The sequence below is a fragment of the Vipera ursinii genome (genome assembly GCF_947247035.1).
Source record: "Vipera ursinii genome assembly, chromosome: 2".
NCBI classification, from domain to species: Eukaryota; Metazoa; Chordata; class Lepidosauria; order Squamata; family Viperidae; genus Vipera; species Vipera ursinii.
The window spans coordinates 139,391,917-139,413,170 of NC_139513.1; the positions used below are offsets into that span (position 1 = coordinate 139,391,917).

The 21,254-nt window shown below is 38.7% G+C and overlaps 1 protein-coding gene across 11 annotated transcripts in view; it reads left to right on the forward strand.

Moving 5' to 3' along the window:
- Positions 1-219: 219 nt before the first annotated feature.
- LARP4 (La ribonucleoprotein 4) overlaps positions 220-21,254 on the forward strand; it is a 43,770-nt gene continuing 22,735 nt past the window's right edge. The window contains exons 1-8 of one of the 11 annotated variants that reach the window (XM_083352423.1): positions 220-538; positions 7,138-7,243; positions 7,710-7,857; positions 10,860-11,015; positions 13,768-13,843; positions 14,892-15,028; positions 17,576-17,679; positions 18,135-18,245. In XM_083352423.1, the coding sequence (XP_083208549.1) occupies positions 7,163-7,243; positions 7,710-7,857; positions 10,860-11,015; positions 13,768-13,843; positions 14,892-15,028; positions 17,576-17,679; positions 18,135-18,245 (813 nt within the window). In that variant the 5' untranslated portion in view covers positions 220-538; positions 7,138-7,162. Of the gene's footprint in view, positions 539-6,643; positions 7,244-7,709; positions 7,858-10,859; positions 11,016-13,767; positions 13,844-14,891; positions 15,029-17,575; positions 17,680-18,134; positions 18,246-21,254 lie in introns of those variants that run through there. The other 10 variants (XM_083352418.1, XM_083352422.1, XM_083352426.1 and 7 more) reach the window with 10 other exon arrangements.

Genomic DNA, 21,254 nt, shown 5'->3' on the forward strand with positions numbered 1-21,254 from the left:
TACGATAAGGCGGTTGGCCTATCTCGCGAGCGCTTTTCACATTCCTGCAATACGACGCTCCCTACGGGCGAAGAATGGTTCTTGCGAAGAGCAGGTGGAAGAAAAAGGAACCCCCTTCCCCTTTCAGATAATGGTATATCCTGCCGCTACCACGCTCGCGCGAAAGCTAACGCGCTCGCTTGTCACCAGAGGGCCATTTCTCCGAGACTTGTCAGTGAGCGGCTCCCGGTCCGGAAGCGTTTGTGGGAATTGCCCCGGAAGGGGAGGAGGAAGGATTGCGTGTGGCGGCGGCAGCAGCAGCAGCGTCGGCTGCTGGGGCTTGGCTCTGGTGGCGAATGGAGTGATAGAGGCGGCAGGAAGGAGAAGGAGGCCGGAGGAGGCGGAGCTCGCCTCTCTTTTGCGCGCAGTCAGGCTTTTCGTTGCCGGCAGTGGTTGGAGGAAGACGACCTCGGGGGCCCCTCGGGCTTCGGTCGGGGTCGGGAGGGTCAAAGACTGGCGGGGGGGAGGCTGGAGGAAGAAGATGCTGCTCTTCATGGAGGTGAGTAGGGGTTGAGCCACGTGATTTGCCAGGCGGCGCGCGCTCGCCCGCTCGGCGGGTGGGGGATGGGGCTGACACAGCAAATAGCCCCTTCGCGCGCGTGGGCGCCGGTGGGGAGCGTTCTTGGGGGGGTCTCCGGGCGGAAAGGAGGGAGGTGGGAGAGGACGAGGGGACGCGCCCGGCGCACTTCCACGCCGTGCTGCGCCATAAGGGGAGGAGGAGGAGGAGGAGGAGGGGGATCATGCGGCCGCGGGCGGGTAATGGGGCGAAGCGGGGTTTCGGGACCGAAGCGCCAATCGGACAGGCTGGGGCAGCGGGTGGGCCTCCAAGGTCAAGCTTCGCCAGCGGCCCAGGAAGGCCTGTGGCGGGGCCGGGATCTGCGCGTGTGGGCGAAGGGAACAGGATGTGGAAGCGTGGCTTGCAGCGTAAAGGTGAAGTAGGCCTAAGGGAGCGTAGTTCGGGGGGGGGGACCGTAAACGGAGGAGTTGGGTGCGTTCGTGGACGATTTGTGGTCACTTCCGTCCGTTCCTCGGGTGTGCGTGCGTGGAAAAGAGTCTGGGCGAGAGGAGGAGGCCACGAAAGACGTCGCAATGACCTTTCGTAAAAGTTCTCTCGATGGCTGCTGCTTGGAACATGGCCGGACACGTGTGAAGGTTACACTGCGTCGAGGAGGAGGAAACGTTTTGGAAGCCCTTTTCTGCCTCCCTATTTCCCATCTTGCCTCTTGTTAAAAAAAAATATAAATATAATACGGGGGAGGTCATCCACTTCCACCTCTCTTTTTTGGAAAACTGCAGGCACGTGGCAGGAGTACAGCATAGTCAGCTGACTGCTGGCTTTCTTTTTCCCTTGCCTGGCTAATGCTTTGAGTAGATTCCAGATTGTATTGTTCTTATTGTAGAAATGTCAGACTAATAAAGCTGTAACTTAGCAACGTGGCACTGGTTTAACTATGCCCATAAACGGAGCTTTTAAGAGGAAAGTGGAGTAAATTCTTGGTGTTGACCTGGCTTATAAGGATGAATGTTTAAACTACTTTTTTAATTTGAAGAAATTGCTGAAGGAGGAGCTTCATAATGTTTGTTTTAACTGAGCAACACAGTTTCATCTTTTTCTGTATATACATGGTATATGTGCCTTTTGAAGTTGTTGACTGGAAATGAAGTTGCAACATACGGAAAAGTTTTTATACCACAGTGAAGTTCAAGTAGGAGACAGCAGTTTCAGATACATATGTAGTAAGTTAAAAAGCATTTTTAAAATAAAATGCTTGTTTGGAGTTGTCTATTTTATACAACAGGCTTATTACAGGTATGAAGTTTTATTCATAAATGAGGACCCAGACTGTTGGGGGCAATAAGCTGACTTTGTAATAATGCCGCTTGGGGTGTGTGTGAAAGCCCTAACAAGCAGGCATATACATAGAATGAAGGCTACTGCTAAGCTTGTAAGCCGCCCTCAGTCTTCGGAGAAGGGCGGGATATAAATGTAATAAAAAAATGTGCATGAGACTGATTCCAGGAAATGATATATAGGAAAACAAGTCTTTACATGGTATTACACTCAGGGTATGCAAAATGTCAACTGCATCTGAATATGCTTGCTCTGAAGCAAGGTCCACTGAATTCATTTGGATTATAGCCCAGGTAAGTGAATATAGGATTCCATCTTATCTCAATGAATACTCCAAGAAATAGGACGTATGCATAAAAAATATAAAATGAGAGTCTGATTTATAAAGATGTCTACAATAAATCAGATGGAATAAATATGAGCAATAAAATATAGTGAAATATGTGCAATCATGGGGATAACTGAATCCTGCTGTTACAGTTGTTATAGAGAAATTATATCCTAATGTGCCATGACTCATCATTTATTACTATTAAGATGATTCTCAAAGTTTGCAACTTAATTTTTTTTTAAAAAAGGGTGATTGAAGATAAATATTCCCAAAGCAATGAAAGGTGTATAGACATAGGCAAATGAGTATTCTGATTTTTTGACTACAGCTGTTAGAAAAGTTGTAATCCTAAATTTTTACTGTCAGCCTAAGGTGCTATAGGTTTTTGTAATATGTAAAACAAAATATTTCTAATGTTCAGAGATCCATAACAATTTTGAGAGACAACTACAATTATAAATATGCTTTTTTACAAGGCTTTTTCAGGAGAACTTTTAGGAATGCAGGCTTGGAATCAGATTATTTAAATCTACTAAATGATGGTGTTTGTGAGTTGTCATTAAGTTTTGTTTGGCAAAGTTGAATAAAATTGTGTTGGCTCTTTAATATAATATTTTGCTATAATATAGATTGAGTTAGAACATCGACCACAGCAGCATGCCAGAATTGTTGAGAATTCTGGTTTATATGTTATAGATAATGGACTTGCGCAGTAGGAATTTTAAACAAGCTCTGGGTTACAGAGGAGATAAGTGCTTCCAGTTAGAGTGAACCTGTGCTTTTGGTTGTTAAGGAAGAAACAAAATATAAATCCAGAACAAAAAAAAAGTGGCATTATTTTCTGGCTGGTTCAGTGGCTTTTGCTATTCGAGGAGTAATGCAAAGATAATTCATAACAATTCTGTATTAATTTTACTTTGAATGTGGCCACCTTAGTGTTGAATCCTGAATTCCATGGTTGTCTTTCCTCTGCTGTGGCTAGCAGTTCTCTAGTTGAAGTGAAGGAAGCAAAGATATAGTTTGTGGCCTTTTGTGAACTGTACGGGTACTTTACAGCTTCATCTTAAAGCTTCGGTCAGTACCTACAGTTACCTAGTAACTGTGAGCATTTTCTCCTGTTTTTTCCCTATAGTTTTCTTTCTTCCTATATTTACCAGTTCATCTAATCTAAAACTGGTGAGAAAATAGCCATCTCTTCTTGATTTAAAATATCGAAGACTATAAAAATACAATCCTTGGCACCTCTACTGACATAAAGTTGGGTAACTAAGGAAGATGTGCTTAATAGAAAAGATAGTTTGGATCTAGTGTAGATGTGGTTGATATATATGTAGACCTTAAAAGAAACCCTACCTTTTCCTAGTAACTGTAGCCCCAGGGAAAAAAGAATTGTATTCATCATGGTGAATGAAAATTAAATATTTTTTAAAATCTGTAAGCTGTATCAACATAGTCTAATTAATGTAGATGATTTAGCTCATCTTGAATTTTAATACTGGAGAACAATAGAAAAATGCTGTTTCTCATATTTTTGTGGCTGTCTTATAAACATGCTAGACATTGTGGAGAATAGGATGATGGATCATAAAAGATTCAAAACTCTTGCTGTTTAGTTGCTGTCCATAGAAAAATAATAAATTTGTACAGAAAATGTAAAACAGCTTACTAGAGCTGTAAAGTCAAGAACATTTCATGTTGCTGAGTGTTTGAATTCTTTGTGTAAATTGATTAAAATACACCAATGGATTTGAAGAGCAGGTAATTATAAGTAAATTTTGTCGTCATATTTGGCAGTTATAATGGAAGAAACATATATGCACTCTTGTCTATAGTCCTTTGAAGGCAATTTTAAATCTTGCACTTTAAATATTAACTGAATTGCTGAGTTAAAAGTCAACCCTTCATTGTCAGTGATGCAACTAGATTGTTTGAGTTATTTAATAAAATACTCTGTTGTTAAAGTTAGATATTTAAATCTATTAGTGCCTACAAAGCTGGATTTGAGTTTTGCCCATACAACCTGAGACGTGCCACTGAATTGTCTAAATAAAATATCTCCTTTTCTTGGAAAGTTCAAATGGTTCTTGCTTTGTTTGAGGCCAGACCCCATTAGGTTTCTGCAGCTGAATATTATGTATCATAACTAACCTGAGAGTGAATAAAGTTGATCCTCTTTAGCAAACATTAACTAATTTTGAAACAGATGTGATCACTGTTATAGCAATCCTGAGAGATCACTAAATACAATTTAGATTGTCTCCAAATAGTAACTGACATAAATCCTCTCAGAAAATATTTGAACTTTAACTAGCTTAAGTCCAGTACTGATAAATTATTAACGTTTTTGTCTTATAGCGTATAGGATTTATCTAAGTTGTAGCTTTTGATTTTATGATAATTGAAGAACTGACATTGCCTGAACCATATTGGGAAATGCTGATAAATATTTTCAGGTTGTGGCTTATTACTACCAGAACTGAAAGTATGAAGGAGAACGATAGATTTTTCCAGTCAGAATTAAATTTTGGTGCACCAATATTAAACAACTTGAATTTCTTGATTATTTGGGCTGATAATGATCACCTAAGTGATGTGTCAAGTCTCTTTTGGGATGTGGGTATCAGATAAAGCATTACTTAAGTCTGTCTAGAACTAAAGCAAAAATGTTTGTGTGTGTGTGATCTTCTTGCTTCATTTGTTTAAAAATATGATTGGGTGATTGTGTCTGCAAACATTTTAATTTATGTAGAATATGGGAAATATATTAAAGAATTTAAATTTGAGTTTATCAAACTCATGCTTTGCAGTCAAGAAGCATTAGTTATAATGCATTCTGTTATCTTCTTTTGTGGGCCTCAAGGACACACACAGATGAGTTGATTCTAGCTCTAAAACATTACCTATACATAGTTAGTTCTTGACTTACAGGCATTCATTTAGTATCATTCAAAGTTACAATGGGACTGGAAAAAATGACTTATGACCATTTTTCACGCTACCATTGCAGCATCCCTGTAGTCACATGTTCAAAATTTAGACACTTGACAACTGTTATGTATTTATGACAGTTGTAGTGTCCCAGGATCATGTGATTACCTTTTGCAACCCTCTGACAACCAAAATCAATGGGAAAGTCAGATTCACTTTCAGCTGTGTTACTAACTTAACTGCAGTGATTCACTTAACTGTGGCAAGAAAGATTGTAAAATGGGGCAAAATAGGCTTAGCAACTATCTTGTTTTGCAAACAGAAATTTGGGGCTCAACTGCAGCTGTAAATCCATTCTCCACTGCAAACGCAGGCTATTTTTTAATAATTGATATAAGAGAATGGATTGTTCCATTCCTAAACCTTTGTGACTTAAGTTGGTAGCAAACTACAACTGAACAAACCATTGACCTGATTCACACATGGCTTGTGTAACAATTTATCAACCATTCAATAGTGTTTTTGTTGAGAAGATAGCTGTGCTTTTAAAATACTATTTATACCAACAGCAGAGGAATTATAATGTTAGGTAGAAAAGTACTGGTATTTTTATTAAAGCCAACACTATATATAGCTTACTTTTACAATCTGCTGACGACCCATGACTGAGCAGCCTTGAAAACAAGAAATAGTGTGGCATGTCCAAATATTCAATAGTTTGGATTAAGAACCTGTTACACAAGTCTATCATTCAGTAAAAACATTTAGTATAGCTTCTATTTTTATTTGGCCTATATCAGACTATAATATTTTCTTTATTGTAAAAATTAAAATGAATGCAAGTAAAATTAGTAACATTCATACAACTTTTACAGTCACCTTCATAGCATTATTTACCCATTTATAAGATTTTGGATTAGGATTGCTTTTTAAAAAAAGTATTTATTTCAGAATGATAATTTGCAGTGCTGTTGGTAGGGATTCACTGAATTATTCAAAATCATTACTTTTTGCTAGAGGAGAAATATATTGTAAGTGTGAGCTTATGCTGTTGTCTTTTTTTGTGTGGATATGTTAGGTCAGTTCTAAATAAACCACTGGGCATTATTAAATGCCCATATATTAAAATTTCATTTTATTTTCTAAGAATGCCCATTGGCCTGTATATAGCCAAAACATTAATATATTTGAGGCAGATGTTTTACTTTGTACTATATCTGCATATTTCTATAATTACAATATACTTTTTCTAATATTGATACATGGGTAATGTCAGTCGTGTTGCAGAATCCAGAACTAAGTGAATCTTGAAAAAATAAAGCAATCCTTGTTTCTATGCCTGAGGAATACTGAGCAAAGATTTATTTTACTCCTACTCTTTTTAAGAGTATTGGAATTCTTAAGTTGAGCACTTTTATACTTTGTACTTAAACTATGCCAGTAATTTTTATGTGAATTTCTGCCTTTGGAATGCACTTTTTTGTACATTTGCCAATTAAATCAGGTTTTATAATAGTTGCACAGTATGTAGAAACCACTGTTTGATCAGAAACAGAGGAGCTTCTGGAAACTAATGTTATGAAACAAGGATGTACTCCTTAAGTTCTGGGTTGGTTTTTTGTTTGTTTTTTTTTTGGCTGTCCTAGGTTAATTAGTTGATTTTTGTGGAATTAATGTTGAGAACAGTCTTGTTTTAAAACCGCATTAATTTTATTTTTTAAGAATGTTTTTGGGGCAACTGTTAAGAAAAATAGAGATGAAACTCAATTTCTCTATCAAATTTTAAATTACAATCTGAGCATGGGTTACATTTTCAAAACAACTCCCTCAAATATCATGATGGAGAAATTTTAGGGCAAATTATGTAGTTTATTAGTTGCAAAACTATAGAGCTATTACAATTTTTGAACTTTTATAGGAGCAAAAGTATATTAATGGCCATCCAAACTGTTTCCTTATGTCCTATTTTTTTCTGTTCTATGGACAGGGGATGGTACTAAAACTACTCCTTGATGCCAGAGAGACTCCAGAAGGCTAGACTCTGGAAATTCAACTTCCTTATTCTCTGGCTTGTGCTTCTCTGTGGCAAGATGGTCAGTGCTTGTTTAGTATCATTATGCTACCTTAATAAAGAGGCTTTTCTTGTGTTGTATTTTAGGATGTGATTTTTTTCCCCCAGAAAAATATTTCAGTGTGCAAGGCTTAGGCTTTCACCAAAGAGGCTGTAAGCAAGATTGGGGGGGGGACACCCTAAAATCTTTGAAGAACCATGCTTTACTACATGCCAATAGTAAAACCTGAGATGTACAAATGGTTGGATGACTAGAAGAACTTTACAATATTTTTATACTCTAAAGCTTTGAGACTGAGGAATAACATGGAATCTAAATTTACTCAGTTGCATGCAGTGATAAGTTTCAAGTGTATTTATTTGTCTGTTTATTAAACAGTGTAGATTGCCTGAGTAGAATGATTGAACAGCAAAGAGCAAGAAAAACAACCCAAAGTTATTTTCTGAAGTTTTTATTGTTTTCTAATACATATCTTCTGTTTTCTCAGCAGGTAACCTCGAAAGGTGCCAGCTTAAATCCTAATGCAAAGGTATGGCAAGAAAACATGCAGGGAAGCTCAGAAGCTGCAGCAGTAACTAATGGCACTGAGCAATCATGGCAAGAGGCAGCAGCTGTGCAGGGTAATTGTACAGAAGGTAAGATCTAATTGTGTCTAAATGTTACTTAATTCCTTTCTTAGATTGAATTCTAGATATAACAATAGTACCAGAATTTAGTAGTAAGAAGCAAATTTTGTTCTTGAACAGACTGGATGCTAGTGGCATCTAACATGAGGCATTAACTTTGGAGAAGTTAAGATGTTGGAATAGTAAGGGTAATTCTCTTAGGACTATAAGTACAGTGGCCCAGTGATGACCCAAGTATCGCGCTAAGAGGGGACCATGTTGCTAAATGTACAGAAATGATCTCTTGACTTATTCTTTCTCTTTCCTCCTATTTATTTTCTTGTCTCACTTTTGTCTTGATCTTTTTCTCATTTCTGCACCTTAGTGAACACTTCACCCTATGAACAAAAGGATTATGAGATCTGAGGGCCATGTACAACCTTTCCTACTTCCTTAGGATAATGAACAACTTATTAAATAATTTATTATGGAATCAGGCCATTGACTCCATCAGTTATTTGCACTATGAATAAACTTCATTTTGATATTTGACATGTAGAAGCTGCTACGTAGGAGATTACTATTAAGTAACTTGTAGTATTTATGTGAATTAGTGTGGCTAATTGTTGCTGGGTGATCAGAGGCTAAGGCAAACATGTCAGACACTAGGCCTGCAGGCCAGATGTGGCCCGTGATGGCCCCGGTTCTAGTGAAGAACCAGTCCCCATCACCCCAGACAGGCTGGGTGCCCCTCCTGGACATGAGCACAGGAGGTGGCAAGCACACAGGGGTCAGAAGTGCCTAGCAACAGCCATAGCCCACCAGCCCCTTGGTTGGCGCACTCCGGGATCCTGGAGCCCATGCAGCATAGGTGGATCTGAGTGTTGTGGCTGCCAGGCCCATCAAGCAGCAGGCAGAGGCACAGGGGGGAAGACACGCAATCCAGGCAGCTGCCCCCACCACCCATGGCCCCAGGCAGCTTGGACTGCCATCCCGGCAACCCTGGCGCAGCCTGAGAGGGACGGTGAGGGTCTTCCAGGGACCAGTGCACACCCCTGTCCTGTCCCTATCCACCAAAGATCCGCAGATCCTCTGCCCAGCCCCCCACAGGTGCCCCCCCCGACATGAGTTACTTGAACCAGCCACGCCCTCCCAGTCAGCTGCGCCCACCCAGCCACGTCCACCTCCCCACCCCACCCCGAGGGCAACCACAATGCTGATGTGACCCTCAATGAAATTTGAGTTTGACACCCCTAGGCTAAGAAGAGAATATAGAAATATTAAACAAATTTATATGGCCACCCATCTCATTGAAAGTGACTACAAGAACAAAACAATATAAAGCAAATATAAAATAATTATTACTTAAAACCATTATGAATTATTAAAAACATTAAAACTATAAAAGAATAACATGTATATAAAATATACATATGTACTTTATATTTCCTGAACAATGATCACATGCCATGCACATTTTCATTTTCTTTGTTATGCTGCCCATCTTCCTTATAAGGTTATTTGTATAATTTAGCCATGCATCTCTTTGTTCCATTATATTTTAAATTATTTCTTTAAAAAGAGACAGTGTCGCAGTGAGCAGACTCAGAGAAAATTAATCTGATTAAATTTAAAATTAATTAAAGTTGACTATACTACTTTTTTTGGATCTCAATGCAACAGACTTTATATGCAGACAAAATTTAATTGTATATAGTGGTTTATGTGAGTTGTATAATAACACCTTGATGAAAATGATGTAAATTGATAGATGTTATCTTTCGTGCAGTGCCATTACTGAAAAGATGTAAATCACCACTAAAATGTCCTTCCTTATTTAGTAGTCATTCATGAATAACAAATATTTCTTCCCTCTAATTGCTCCATTAAACTAAGATTTCCATGTAGTATGATTATTTCCTTTGTGTTTAATATTTTTCCTGTCACAGAGTAAAAAATGTAATATAGTAGTTCATGTTGGTGTAGAGCCACTGCTCTGTAGTAGTTAAGGTGCTGGACTACAAAACAGAAGACACTGGATTTTAGTCCTGCCTTATGCATGAAAAATCAGGTTGGTGTGACTTTGGGCCAGTCACTCTCAGCCCAAGCCACCTCGCAGGGTTGTTGTTGTGGGGAACAGGAGAAAGGAAAGAATATTAGGTATATTTGCTGCCTTTGAGTTACTGATAAAGGCAAGATACATACTAATGTTCAAGGGGTTATGGAGCTCACTTAAAATTGTGGTGTTTTCATTGGTACCTTGGAGACTTTGGTTGATGTGTCTTGGTTGTCTCCAGATATATGTAGAAAAACTGATCTAAATAAAAATCACATTGAATCATGGTTTGCTTTACTTGTTTTTTGAAACAAGCTTTGGAAGTTGTTTCACAGCTGTAATCTGAAGAATGAAGGTCACGTGGAAGGGATTATAGGTTGTAAAAAGGAGGGGGGAGAGAAGGTGTAGTTGTTAATTGTCTAATATGCTTGACAGTCTTTTAAGCTATCATTTATATAGAGGTCTCACAGGTTCTTTTAATTATATCCAATTTAAATAAATAAATAAACCTTTATTGTCAAAGTACAACATGTGTACATTGAGATTAGCTGAGCCTCCCCCTGTGCTCTCTCCCCCCAACACACAGTGACAACAAACCCTCCATCCCACCACACTATGTGAACCAACTACACCACACACCGGCCTCCCGGAATAGTTTACAACTATTCCTACTACTGCTACTCCAACTACCGCTTAGGAGTCCAGTACTTCTATTCCTTGAGACAGTTACCTCTATTTAACAGGCTTCGCTCCCACACAACACTACCAGCTATCTCTCAGCACAGCTTTTATAGCCAAGGTTGCGGTGCTGACTGGGGAGAGGGCTTAAAGAGACAGAATTACAGCAGCACAGGTGCTGTCCATTTCTGTGCAGCCTGCTGCTATCTCACAAGAGGTTCTCAAACATTAGCTTTTTATATAAAGATGGGATGCTACCAGACTTTATTTCCCATTGATTGCTCTTGTACTCTTTCAGGCAATACTGAGGCTGCAGAGGATTGTACTAAACAATATGAAGCAATGTATTCATCTTGTGAATTGTCAAGAAACAGTTCATGTGCTGAGGAATCAGCTGCTAATGGTTTGGTCTTAGCACATGAGGAACTTGGATATCCACTCTATGATGTTTTGGGTAAATAACCTACATTGTGAAAATCTACATTGATCGAAACTAGAAATAGCGACAAAATGTTATTCAGAATTAATTAATTATGCAGCATATTACATAGGTTCTGAATAGTACATATATACCCTATACCTTCAGTACCAGTTATGTATAGTGCATGAGGTTATTGGTATCTCAGAGCTTGGATAGTGGCAGTAGGGGTTTATTTTTCTATATCCAGTTAGCATAGTTGTCTAAAATGGTGATTCCTTAATATTTTGGTAGAATCTGGAAAAGGGGCATAATATGTTATATTTAGTAGTTATTCAGAAGACAATTGACAGACAGACCAGAAAAAAAATCTTTTTGAGACTCCAGAAAGAGCAACATTCTCATGAAAAATATCCATGAGAGTATCAGTGCTATTAATTTAACCAAGATTCATGCAATACTGTATGCCTGTGAAGATAGATAACCTTCGAAGAAGTACTTTTATTTATCTGCAGGATCCAATCTGGGTCAGTCACCAGGACCAGAGGACCAGAGGCTTAGTCTTCTAAACCTGAGGATGGGGGCTCCAGCAAGAGTCTGAAACCTTGGAAGACAAAACCCCTGGTCCCGGTGACCAACCCAGATTGGATCCTGAAACAATATCCTGGGACACGTGTATTCGCCTTCATTTGTATTTATTTTGTTATTTCTATCAAGACTGTATGGCAACGTTTGACTCATCTCAGATTGTCAATATTTAGAATAAAACTTGAGATAGGTGCTGATTTCTTCATTTAAGAAATGAAACCATTGTATATAGGGTAATATTCATAATAGCGATTATGAAAAAAGATCATATGGTAGTTGTTGGTTGCGAACCAAGTGTATTGCAGTATGGCTTCAAAAAGAATATAGTTTGAGAAGCATAGTTCCCAAATAATATTTAATAGTTCTACATTTTGTTATTTTTATTATTAGTTGCCTAGTTCTGTACTTAAAGGAAATCTGGAGAAACTGGATCAGTTAAGAAAGGGGCAACAGGGATGATTAGGGAACTAGATTCTAATTGCTATGAGGAGAGAAGGAAGGACCTAAGTTAAGCCTTGAGAAGAAAAGACTAGACATATAGTACTGCCTAGATTCCTGAAAGTATGTTACACAGATTAAGATTGTGATCCTCTTACGTGAGGATTTGTTACAAGAAGGTAGATTTCAATGTTAAAAGTGTATTAATAGTGAAAACAATTGATAAATGGAATCAATTGCCCAAGGAAGAGGTGGGATCCACTTCAGGGGATGTAGTGGAGGTATTCTGTATATATTCTGAGGTAGAGTTCTTTCAATTGTTTTCTTTTGAAGAGAGATACAAAGGAAGAATATTGCAGCTTTGAAACCATACCAGAACATTTTTTAAGTGTTAAAATTTCAGTCCCCACCCCAAACACCATGTTTAAAGGGTTTAATGAAAAGTTGAAAATTATAATTTAGTTTCCCAGGCAAGACAAGGTCCTGTTTTATTTCTTTTCTTTTAAATGTTTTTTAAAGGATACTAGATTGAAAATAATTTCAGTACAAATTGTTCTTTTTTCATACTTCGCTTACTATTAAACCCAATGTATATTTTTTATTTCTTCTTTGATAGCTTGGTGTCCTAATTCAGTTTTGTGCCATAGTCTCATCTTGCATTATTTGTGCTTATGTAACAACAAAATGGAAAGCCTGTTTAATTCTATTGTTTATGTGTAAATTGCATGTAAGTTTTTCTTCCAGATGATAATTGTTGTTTTTTCTTCTTCAAAACATTTGAATTAGTATCTAAAGGCAAATAGACTATTACAAGTATTTGTGGGTTATAGATTTCTGGTAAAAAGCCCTATATAATTTTAATTGTCTTTATCGCTATCACATTAGTTCTACTTTGATTGCTTGTAGACCTTAACTGACAGCAGCAATCCTATAAAGAATTTTTCAATGCAGTTGATATTAATAGAACAACATTTTGTTCAAAATATACCTAGAACACCATAAATACTACAAACCAATGTTGTATAATTAATAAAGTTTAAAAAGAAGCAACAGTAATTACTATATGGAATTGGGTAGGTCTAGTCTAATGAAGAGAAGGATGAGGGGTGACATGATAGCAGTGTTCCAGTATCTCAGGGGCTGCCACAAAGAAGAGGGAGTCAAGCTATTCTCCAAAGCACCCGAAGGCAGGACAAGAAGCAACGGATGGAAACTAGTCAAGGAGAGAAGCAACCTAGAACTAAGGAGAAATTTCCTGACAGTTAGAACAATTAACCAGTGGAACAACCTGCCTCCAGAAGCTGTGAATGCTCCAACACTGGAAGTTTTTAAGAGACTGGATAGCCTATTGTTTGAAATGGTATAGGGTTTCCTGCCTGACTAGAAGACCTCAAAGGTCCCTTCCAATTCTATTATTGTTAATGTTATATGCAGTTGCAAATAACTGAATGCAGCCCAGGTATTGGGGATTTGATATCATTTGTTAAATTTGGTGTTGTTAATAAATCTGCCTACCAGTCCTCCATTAAGAAAAAGACTTTTAGCTACTGATATCCTTTGATCCAACATTGCTGAAACGAGAAAGGAAGTAAAATACATGTTCCCAAAGCCTCTGCTTTCTAAGAATTCCCTAATTTTCAACACCATATTCTCAGAAGGGTGTTAGGAACTAGGGGGAAGTGAGTTACAACTGCTTTCTGTCAGTAGGGATAAAAACTGGTTCTTGGTTTTAGACATTATATTCTTGGAATTCTTTTCTCAGGTGAAGGCAACCCTGTCATTTCTACAGAAGATTTAAAAGAATGCTTGAAGAAACAATTAGAGTTCTGTTTCTCACGGTATTGTGCCTTTTGATTATATTAGTATATTCATGAGGTTAGTTTGAGCTAAATAGGGTCACTTGGCATATTTTGTGGACATTTTATAAAGAATTAATTTGAAAATCTAATGACAGATGTCTCTAGAGCAGGGGTGTCAAACTGCTGGCCCACGGGCCGGACGGGTCACAAGGAAACTGCGCCTACCCCGTTTCTGGCAATGGGGAAAAAGTTCCGATACGTCGTGCGACGTCAAGTGACGTCGTAAGTTTGACATGTCTGCAACAAGATCTAGATGTAGTTGCAAAGTCAGATTGAGCTAAAAACATCTCAATTAAAATACCCTTAAATCAAATAGAGAAATAGTTTATTTTTCTAATAACTGTCCATGCTTTCTTAGGGATAAATAAGTGAATACTTGAATTCTAAATACAGTTGCCAAAGATGTTCAAAGTAAAACCTCAATTTGCTGGACTGGTATGTAATGGGATTCACATGGAACAGACCGAATTCCATTGCAATTTACATAATTGGTATAATTATATCATGACCCAAATGATCCAAATTATTTGCATAATTTCACATTATTAATGACCTAAAATGCATACTTTTTGTTGCTGTGATAATATAATCTGATATAGTTGATTCAGAGAAATAATGGACTCCTTTTCCACCCATTTTTTTTCCAAAACTAGTTTTTGCTGCAAGCTAGTCAGCAATGATACCCATAATTTAGTGTTTGGCAAGCATGGATAAATTGGAACAATCTGGATGATGTGAAGTGGGGGCAAAGAAATACTTGAAATGTTTACAGCCATCTACTTTTACACCCTAAATCTGAAACTATTTTTCAGTGATAATATCAGATTATATTGCTGTGGTGATTCTTTAATTTGGGAATATGATTAGGATTTTGTTTAAAAATAGTACAGCCTTTAAAAGTAGCAGGGTTGTATTATTATCTACTTAAACTGTTTCTGGGGTTTGTAGCTTTATTTTTTTTAAAAAAAAGAAAATAGTATTTTTTTTTTAAAAAAGTTCCCGAAAATGTTTACTAACTTTTTTCTAGTGAGAATCTATCCAAGGATCTTTACTTGATGTCTCAGATGGACAGTGATCAATTTATTCCAATATGGACTATTGCCAATATGGAAGGAATTAAGAAACTGACAACCAATATGGATCTTATTGTGGAAGTACTAAGAGGTATGTGAAAAATATTTAATGTATGTTACCTTTACCTATACAGGTAACCCCAGGTTATGAGCGTTCCTTAGTGAACGTTTGAAGTTACACAGTAAGCACCCCCTAGTGTTTATGAAAAAGTCCCGAAATTATGAATGTTGCCGCCCTTACGAATGACCCAGTGGCACTGCAACCTTCACCCTGGCTATTCCCTTCCCCCTCTTGGGTCTCCCTAGGCACTAGGCTTATGGATACTTACTTTGTGAAGATCGAGAGATCCTTCGCTTTCTTGGCAGTTTTGCTGCTTCCTTCTGTGTGTTTGCAGAGAATGGAGGCCTAAAGTAACGCAAGATCACATGAGATCTCACACTACTGATCTCACAGTAATTTAGGCCTCTTCTCTGCAACAGAGAACGAAACAGAAAGTTGGGGGAGAATGAACCTTCTGAAGTATGCAAAAGTCTCCCCTGCCCTCCGTTCTGGACCTTGGAGTCTTGAAGGAGTCCTCCGAGGCCCAGAACGGACCTCCAGAAGCACCTGGCTGCTGCCCATGGCCTCCGTTCTGAACGCTGGAGGTCTTTTCCGGGCCACTGCCGCCCAGAAAGGATAGTGGGGGACACTTCAGTGGGGCTCCAAAGGCCTGTTTGGGGCCTCACAGGCCTCCTCCAGGCCACCAAGGCCATGAGCGGTGGCCACGGGCTTCCAGATGTCCGTTCTGGGCCTCGGAGGACTCCCTCTGCTCTTACCAGGAGCAGTGAAAGAAACAAGCTGGAGAGGAGGCAGATCTTCACAAGGTAAGTGACCTGGCACGGCAGGATGGGGGGGAGCAATTGTGGGCCCCCAGGGGGGGGAGCATGAAGTATTTCAGTGGGTTGGGGGAGGCTTTCGGTGGTCTAAAGATGGCCTGTTCCATAACTAGGCCCCCCATGGCCTTTCCCATCCTGATACCTCATGTTCTCTTAAGGAGCTGGGTATTCGCCCACGCATTAAATTAATGAATATGTGGTCAGGTATAAGAGAGACTAACTAGATATTGCTTGCCCTCCCCCTCCCCATTTAAGCAATCTCTGTTCTACCGAGGTGAGAGAGAAAGAGAAAAAAAGCAATCTCTTTGGTACCTGGCCTATTTTTTCTCTCCCCTGCCCTGCAGAGCAAAGAGATTGGAGAGAAAGGGATTACATGAGAGCAGACACACTGGACTGTATGTACTCAGAAATGGCACCAGTGCATTCCTTTCAGTATGTATTCTCCATTGTGTGCCTGCTAACCCTCTTGTAATCCTTTCTTCTCCCATCTCTCTGGAGGTTAAAAAAAAGAAAAGATAAATCAATCCTTGTTCTGCTAATTATTGCAGACTATAGGAGACAGTGCTCATTTCCACTTCAAGGCCATTGAGCCAGTGTTGTCTGAAGAGATTTCCATGGTCATGTGGCCAAGGATGACATCACAGAACACTATTATCTCTCGAAGTGGGGAGGGAAATGAAATCAACAGCTCAGGCACAGGATCACATATACTGACTATAATAGCAACCATGTGACTGAGGCATGCTCTGAAAGTCGTAAGTGCAGGCATTGGTTGTAAAACTACTTTTTCATTACTATCCTAACTTTGAATGGTTGCTGAATGAGGCAAATGATAAGTGAGGTCTACTTTGACTTACAACCAATCATGTAACACTTCCAGTTGTTATAAAACATCCCTCCCCCCACCAATAATGGTTGCATCTTGAGTAGTTGACAATTTATTTGTATGTATGACTGTTTGCCAAGTGCACCATGACCACGTGATTGCCATTTGCAATTTTTTTTCTGCCAGCTTCCCTAGAAAGTCAATGGGGAAGCCAGCAAAGAAGTTGCAAGCTGTTTCTCCCTGCCAAGAGGACTCCCTCTCATCTCTGAGGACTGGCTGAAGGAGCTCCCTACCGAGAGAAACAGAACTCCTTCAGCAGGGTGGAGAAATGAAGCTTAGGTCCCAAAGGTTCAAGCTCCATTTCCACAGCCCACCAGAGAAGTTACCTTCCACCCACACAGGAGAGGTGAATTTCATCAGGGTGCAAAATGGAGCTTAGATCCTGAAGGTCCAAGCTGTGTTCAGCCCACCAGAACAGTTTCCTTCCATGCATGAGGGAGCTAATCCCAGCAAGCAGTTCTTTTGCTCTGCTTAATGACTGCAAGTAGGAATACTGGGATTGCAGCTGTTGAGTAAAGGAGTCACAAGGGCTTCTTGCTTAACTGCTTTGCTGAGAGACTGAGATTCTGGTCCCTATCCTGGTAATAAATTGAAGGCTACCTGTAGTTGATATATTTTCTAAAACAACCTAAAACTTTCACCAGTACAGAGTATTACTCCCATAAATACAAAATAGTACTTTAGTGGCATACATAAAATCTTTTGTGCCAGATGATACTATAATAGAAGAATGAGCAGAGTTGTATACGTAGAGTACTAAACAGTGACCAAATAAGCATATTGTTTTAGACTAAGTTGAAATTTGAAGAAAGAGATTTTCATTCTGCTTTCTCAGTGTATTTTCAATAAACAAGAGTTCTGTTTTGTTTAATTTAGCTTCTCCTATAGTCCAAGTGGATGAGCAAGGAGAGAAAGTTAGACCAAATCATAAGCGTTGCATTATTATCCTTCGTGAGATCCCTGAAACCACACCAGTAGAGGTAAGAAGTGTCTTAACATTTATTACAAATATGGTAATATGAAAACCAGTTCATTTGCAGGATAATAACCAGTAGGCTAAAGTAGTGCTTATATTTGATACAAATTTGCAACAGAGATGATAATGTATTTGAGCTAGAGATTGGAGAGAACAGAAATATTTGGCTATGATTGTACTTTTAAAATATCTGTATTGTTTACTGCATTCTTATAGCAAGCATTCTCATGTAATGGCCCTTTAAAAAAGATGTCACATCAGCTTTGCTAGTTGTAAAGAATGTTGACTTTTTCTTAGCTGTGAATAGAGTAATTTTTTTAAAACTAAAAACTAAAATAAAAACAGTAATTTTCAAGCGATTGTTGCAGAAATTAAAATCCCCTCCAGCATGGACAGGATTTTTTTTAAACATAATTGTTAACATAATTCACTGAAATAGTTTTTATATATTTAATCCAGGAGGTAAAAGCACTGTTTAAGAATGAAAGCTGCCCCAAAGTTATAAGTTGTGAATTTGCTCACAATAACAACTGGTACATTACATTCCAGTCAGATACTGACGCGCAGCAGGTAAGAATATTGTGCGTTCTAAATTTCATTGCACTAATGAATTCTACTTTTTTCTAGGGTCTCAGATAAGTCAAAGCAGTTTGGAATTCCTGATTTTAAATATATCAGTTTAATAAAAATAGATTGTATTTATAAATTCAGAAACATAGGCAGAGTGACAGCATCATGAAATTGATCTTAATAAAGCATACGAAAGAATTACTTTCATAAGACTATTGAGTAAATGACCTACTCTTAACCAGTAGCACATATGGAAACATGTTCTTGCCATTCAAGCATGTTCTCGTACAGTTAATCTGAAAGTGGTTGGAAATATTTTGGTGTTTGATCTCTTCAGTGTGGCAAAGAAATCCTTTTGTTGTCCAAAGCTTGCAGCTGGAAGCGCAAACGTAATTGTTTGTTCTTCTGCTCTTCATAGAAATTCTTTTATTAAACAGGGACATTGAATTTTAGACTCTTTCAGCATTTCTATAGACTGCTGCTCTTCAAATTAGGTTCAAAAGATTTCTGCATCTCTACAGATGTGCTGGTATTTGCAGCTTTGAAAATGAAATTATTTAGAATTTGGGCAAATCAAGATTTTTGTTAAACCAAACCAAACAAAACTCCTATTTCTAGGAAATGTCTTTGCTGTATTACAGTCCTGTTTGATATGACCTGTTATATTTTGTGCTTTCTTTGAATCTCACTAATGGGTTTATTTCATTCTGAAATTTTGTTTAGTTTAGTTGAAAAGTACTATATATCTAAAACCAACTCCACCAAAATTCTGATTTTTGTTATTCTGATGACCTTGTGAGAATGTTTTGTTTTACATTTTGATCTGAGATTTTTCTTCCATTCTCTAAAAGCAAGCAAAATAACCTGTGTTAAGACCTGTAGTTTTAAACAGATTCTTGGTTTTCTCTCCTAGCCCCCCCAGAATTGTCAGAATTGCTTATTATTGTCATACAGGATCAATTACTTTGACTCTATTCCTGGTTGTTTAATCTTTTATCTTATTTCATTGTTCGACAAAGTGATTGAACTAATAGACCAGCGAAATATTGTGGACGTAGTATATTTAGACTTCAGTAAGGCATTTGATGAAGTAGAGCACAACGTACTCCTTGGTAAGCTAGAAAAAGGTGGAATAGACAGCATTACCACCAGATGGATCTGTGTAGCTGGTTGGCAAAATGTACTCAAGTAGTCCTCAACAGCACTATATCCACATGGAGAGAAGTAAGCAGTGGTGTACCATAACATTCTGTCTTAGGCCCAGTACTCTTCATTATCTTCATCAATGACTTAGATGAGGGAATTGAAGGGGAACTCATCAAATTTGCAGATGACACCAACCTGGCAGGAGCAGCCAACACCCCAGAAGACAAACTCAGTATCCAAAAAGATCGTGACAAACTTGAACAATGGGCCCTATCCAACAAAATGAGTTTCAATGTGGAGAAAAATAAAGTTTTACATTTGGGTAGGAAAAATCAAAGTTACAAATACAGATTGGGCAAGACCTGGCTTAAAAACTGTAACAGTGACAGGGACCTTGGACTCCTAGTGGATGATCACTTAACCATGAGCCAGCACTGTGCAGCAGCAGCCAAAAAAGCTAATATAATCTTGGGTTGTATAAATAGAATCAAGATCATGCGAGATAATTAGCTTTATAAAACCCTAGTAAGACCACACCTGGAATACTGCAGCCAATTTTGGTTACCATATCACAAAAAAGATGTTGAGAGTTTGGAAAAAATTCAGAGAAGAGCAACTAAGATGATCAAAGGCCTGGAGACTAAAACATACGAAAAACGGCTGCGGGACCTCGGTTTGGCTAGTCTAAAGAAAAGAAATAGGGGAGACATGATAGCAGTATTCCAGTATTTGAGGGCTGCCACAAATAAGAGGGGGTCACGTTATTTTCCAAAGCACCAGAGGGCAGGACAAGAAACACTGGTTGGAAACTGATCAAAGAGAGAAGCAACCTGGAATTAAGGAGAAACTTCCTGACAGAACAGTTAACCAGTGGAATAGCTTGCCCCCCAGAAATCGCAGGTGCTCCATCACTGGAGATTTTTAAAAAGAGGCTAGACAGTCATGTATCTGAGATGGTATAGGTTCTCCTGCTTGAGCAGGGGGCTGGACTAGAAGACCTCCAAGGACCCTTCCAGCTCTATTTTATTCTATTTTACAGGGTTCCAACCTCCACTGATTCATACCTCCTTCCAATTTCACCAAAATCATGTAAAATGGTAAAGAATTTGAAATCTTAAATTGTCTGCACTCCATTTGGGCCATACTATCCAAGCCTAGCAAACAGTACCTACACTGATTGCAGCCCATTAATTGTTGCTTAATCCTACCTAAGACTCTCTGATACCATCTATCCCAGCAAAAATTCTATTTCCTCCACTTTCAGTATTCCAAAAGCTAATGACATTGATGATTGTAAGCAGCTAGGTCAGGGGTAGGCAACCGTGGCTCTTTTATGACTTGTGGACTTCAACTCCCAGGATTCCTGAGCCTTCTGGGAGTTCAAGTCCACGAGTCATAAAAGAGCCAAGGTTGCCGACCCCTGAGCTAGGTGATTGTAATGAGTCAGTAAATGGCAGATGATGTGCCACTGCACGCATTGGTGTTTTCCAAAAGCCCAAATGAAATTCTTCCTGTCCAAGGATGACAGCTCTTCCACTTTCTTTAGCCCCCAAGTTCTCAGCAAGAACAACTTGTGTTCATCTGAAAGGTGAAATCAGAACTCCCCAGCTGGTTGGTGTTGAGAGAGACTCCACTCAGAGGACTTTAACATGCCTGAATGTCAGACCATATATACAACTTATTTGTAAAATGTAATGTATCACCCATTCAGCTTGGTTAGACATTATGTGTTCAATCTCAGACACAATGCTGGTTCTTCCTTTGGCAAAATTGTGCTTTCCTTTGCCCTCCCGTTTGCCATCGGATAAAATTCCAGAACTTACAGATGCATTAGTTTTGAATACACTGATGACATTGATTTGC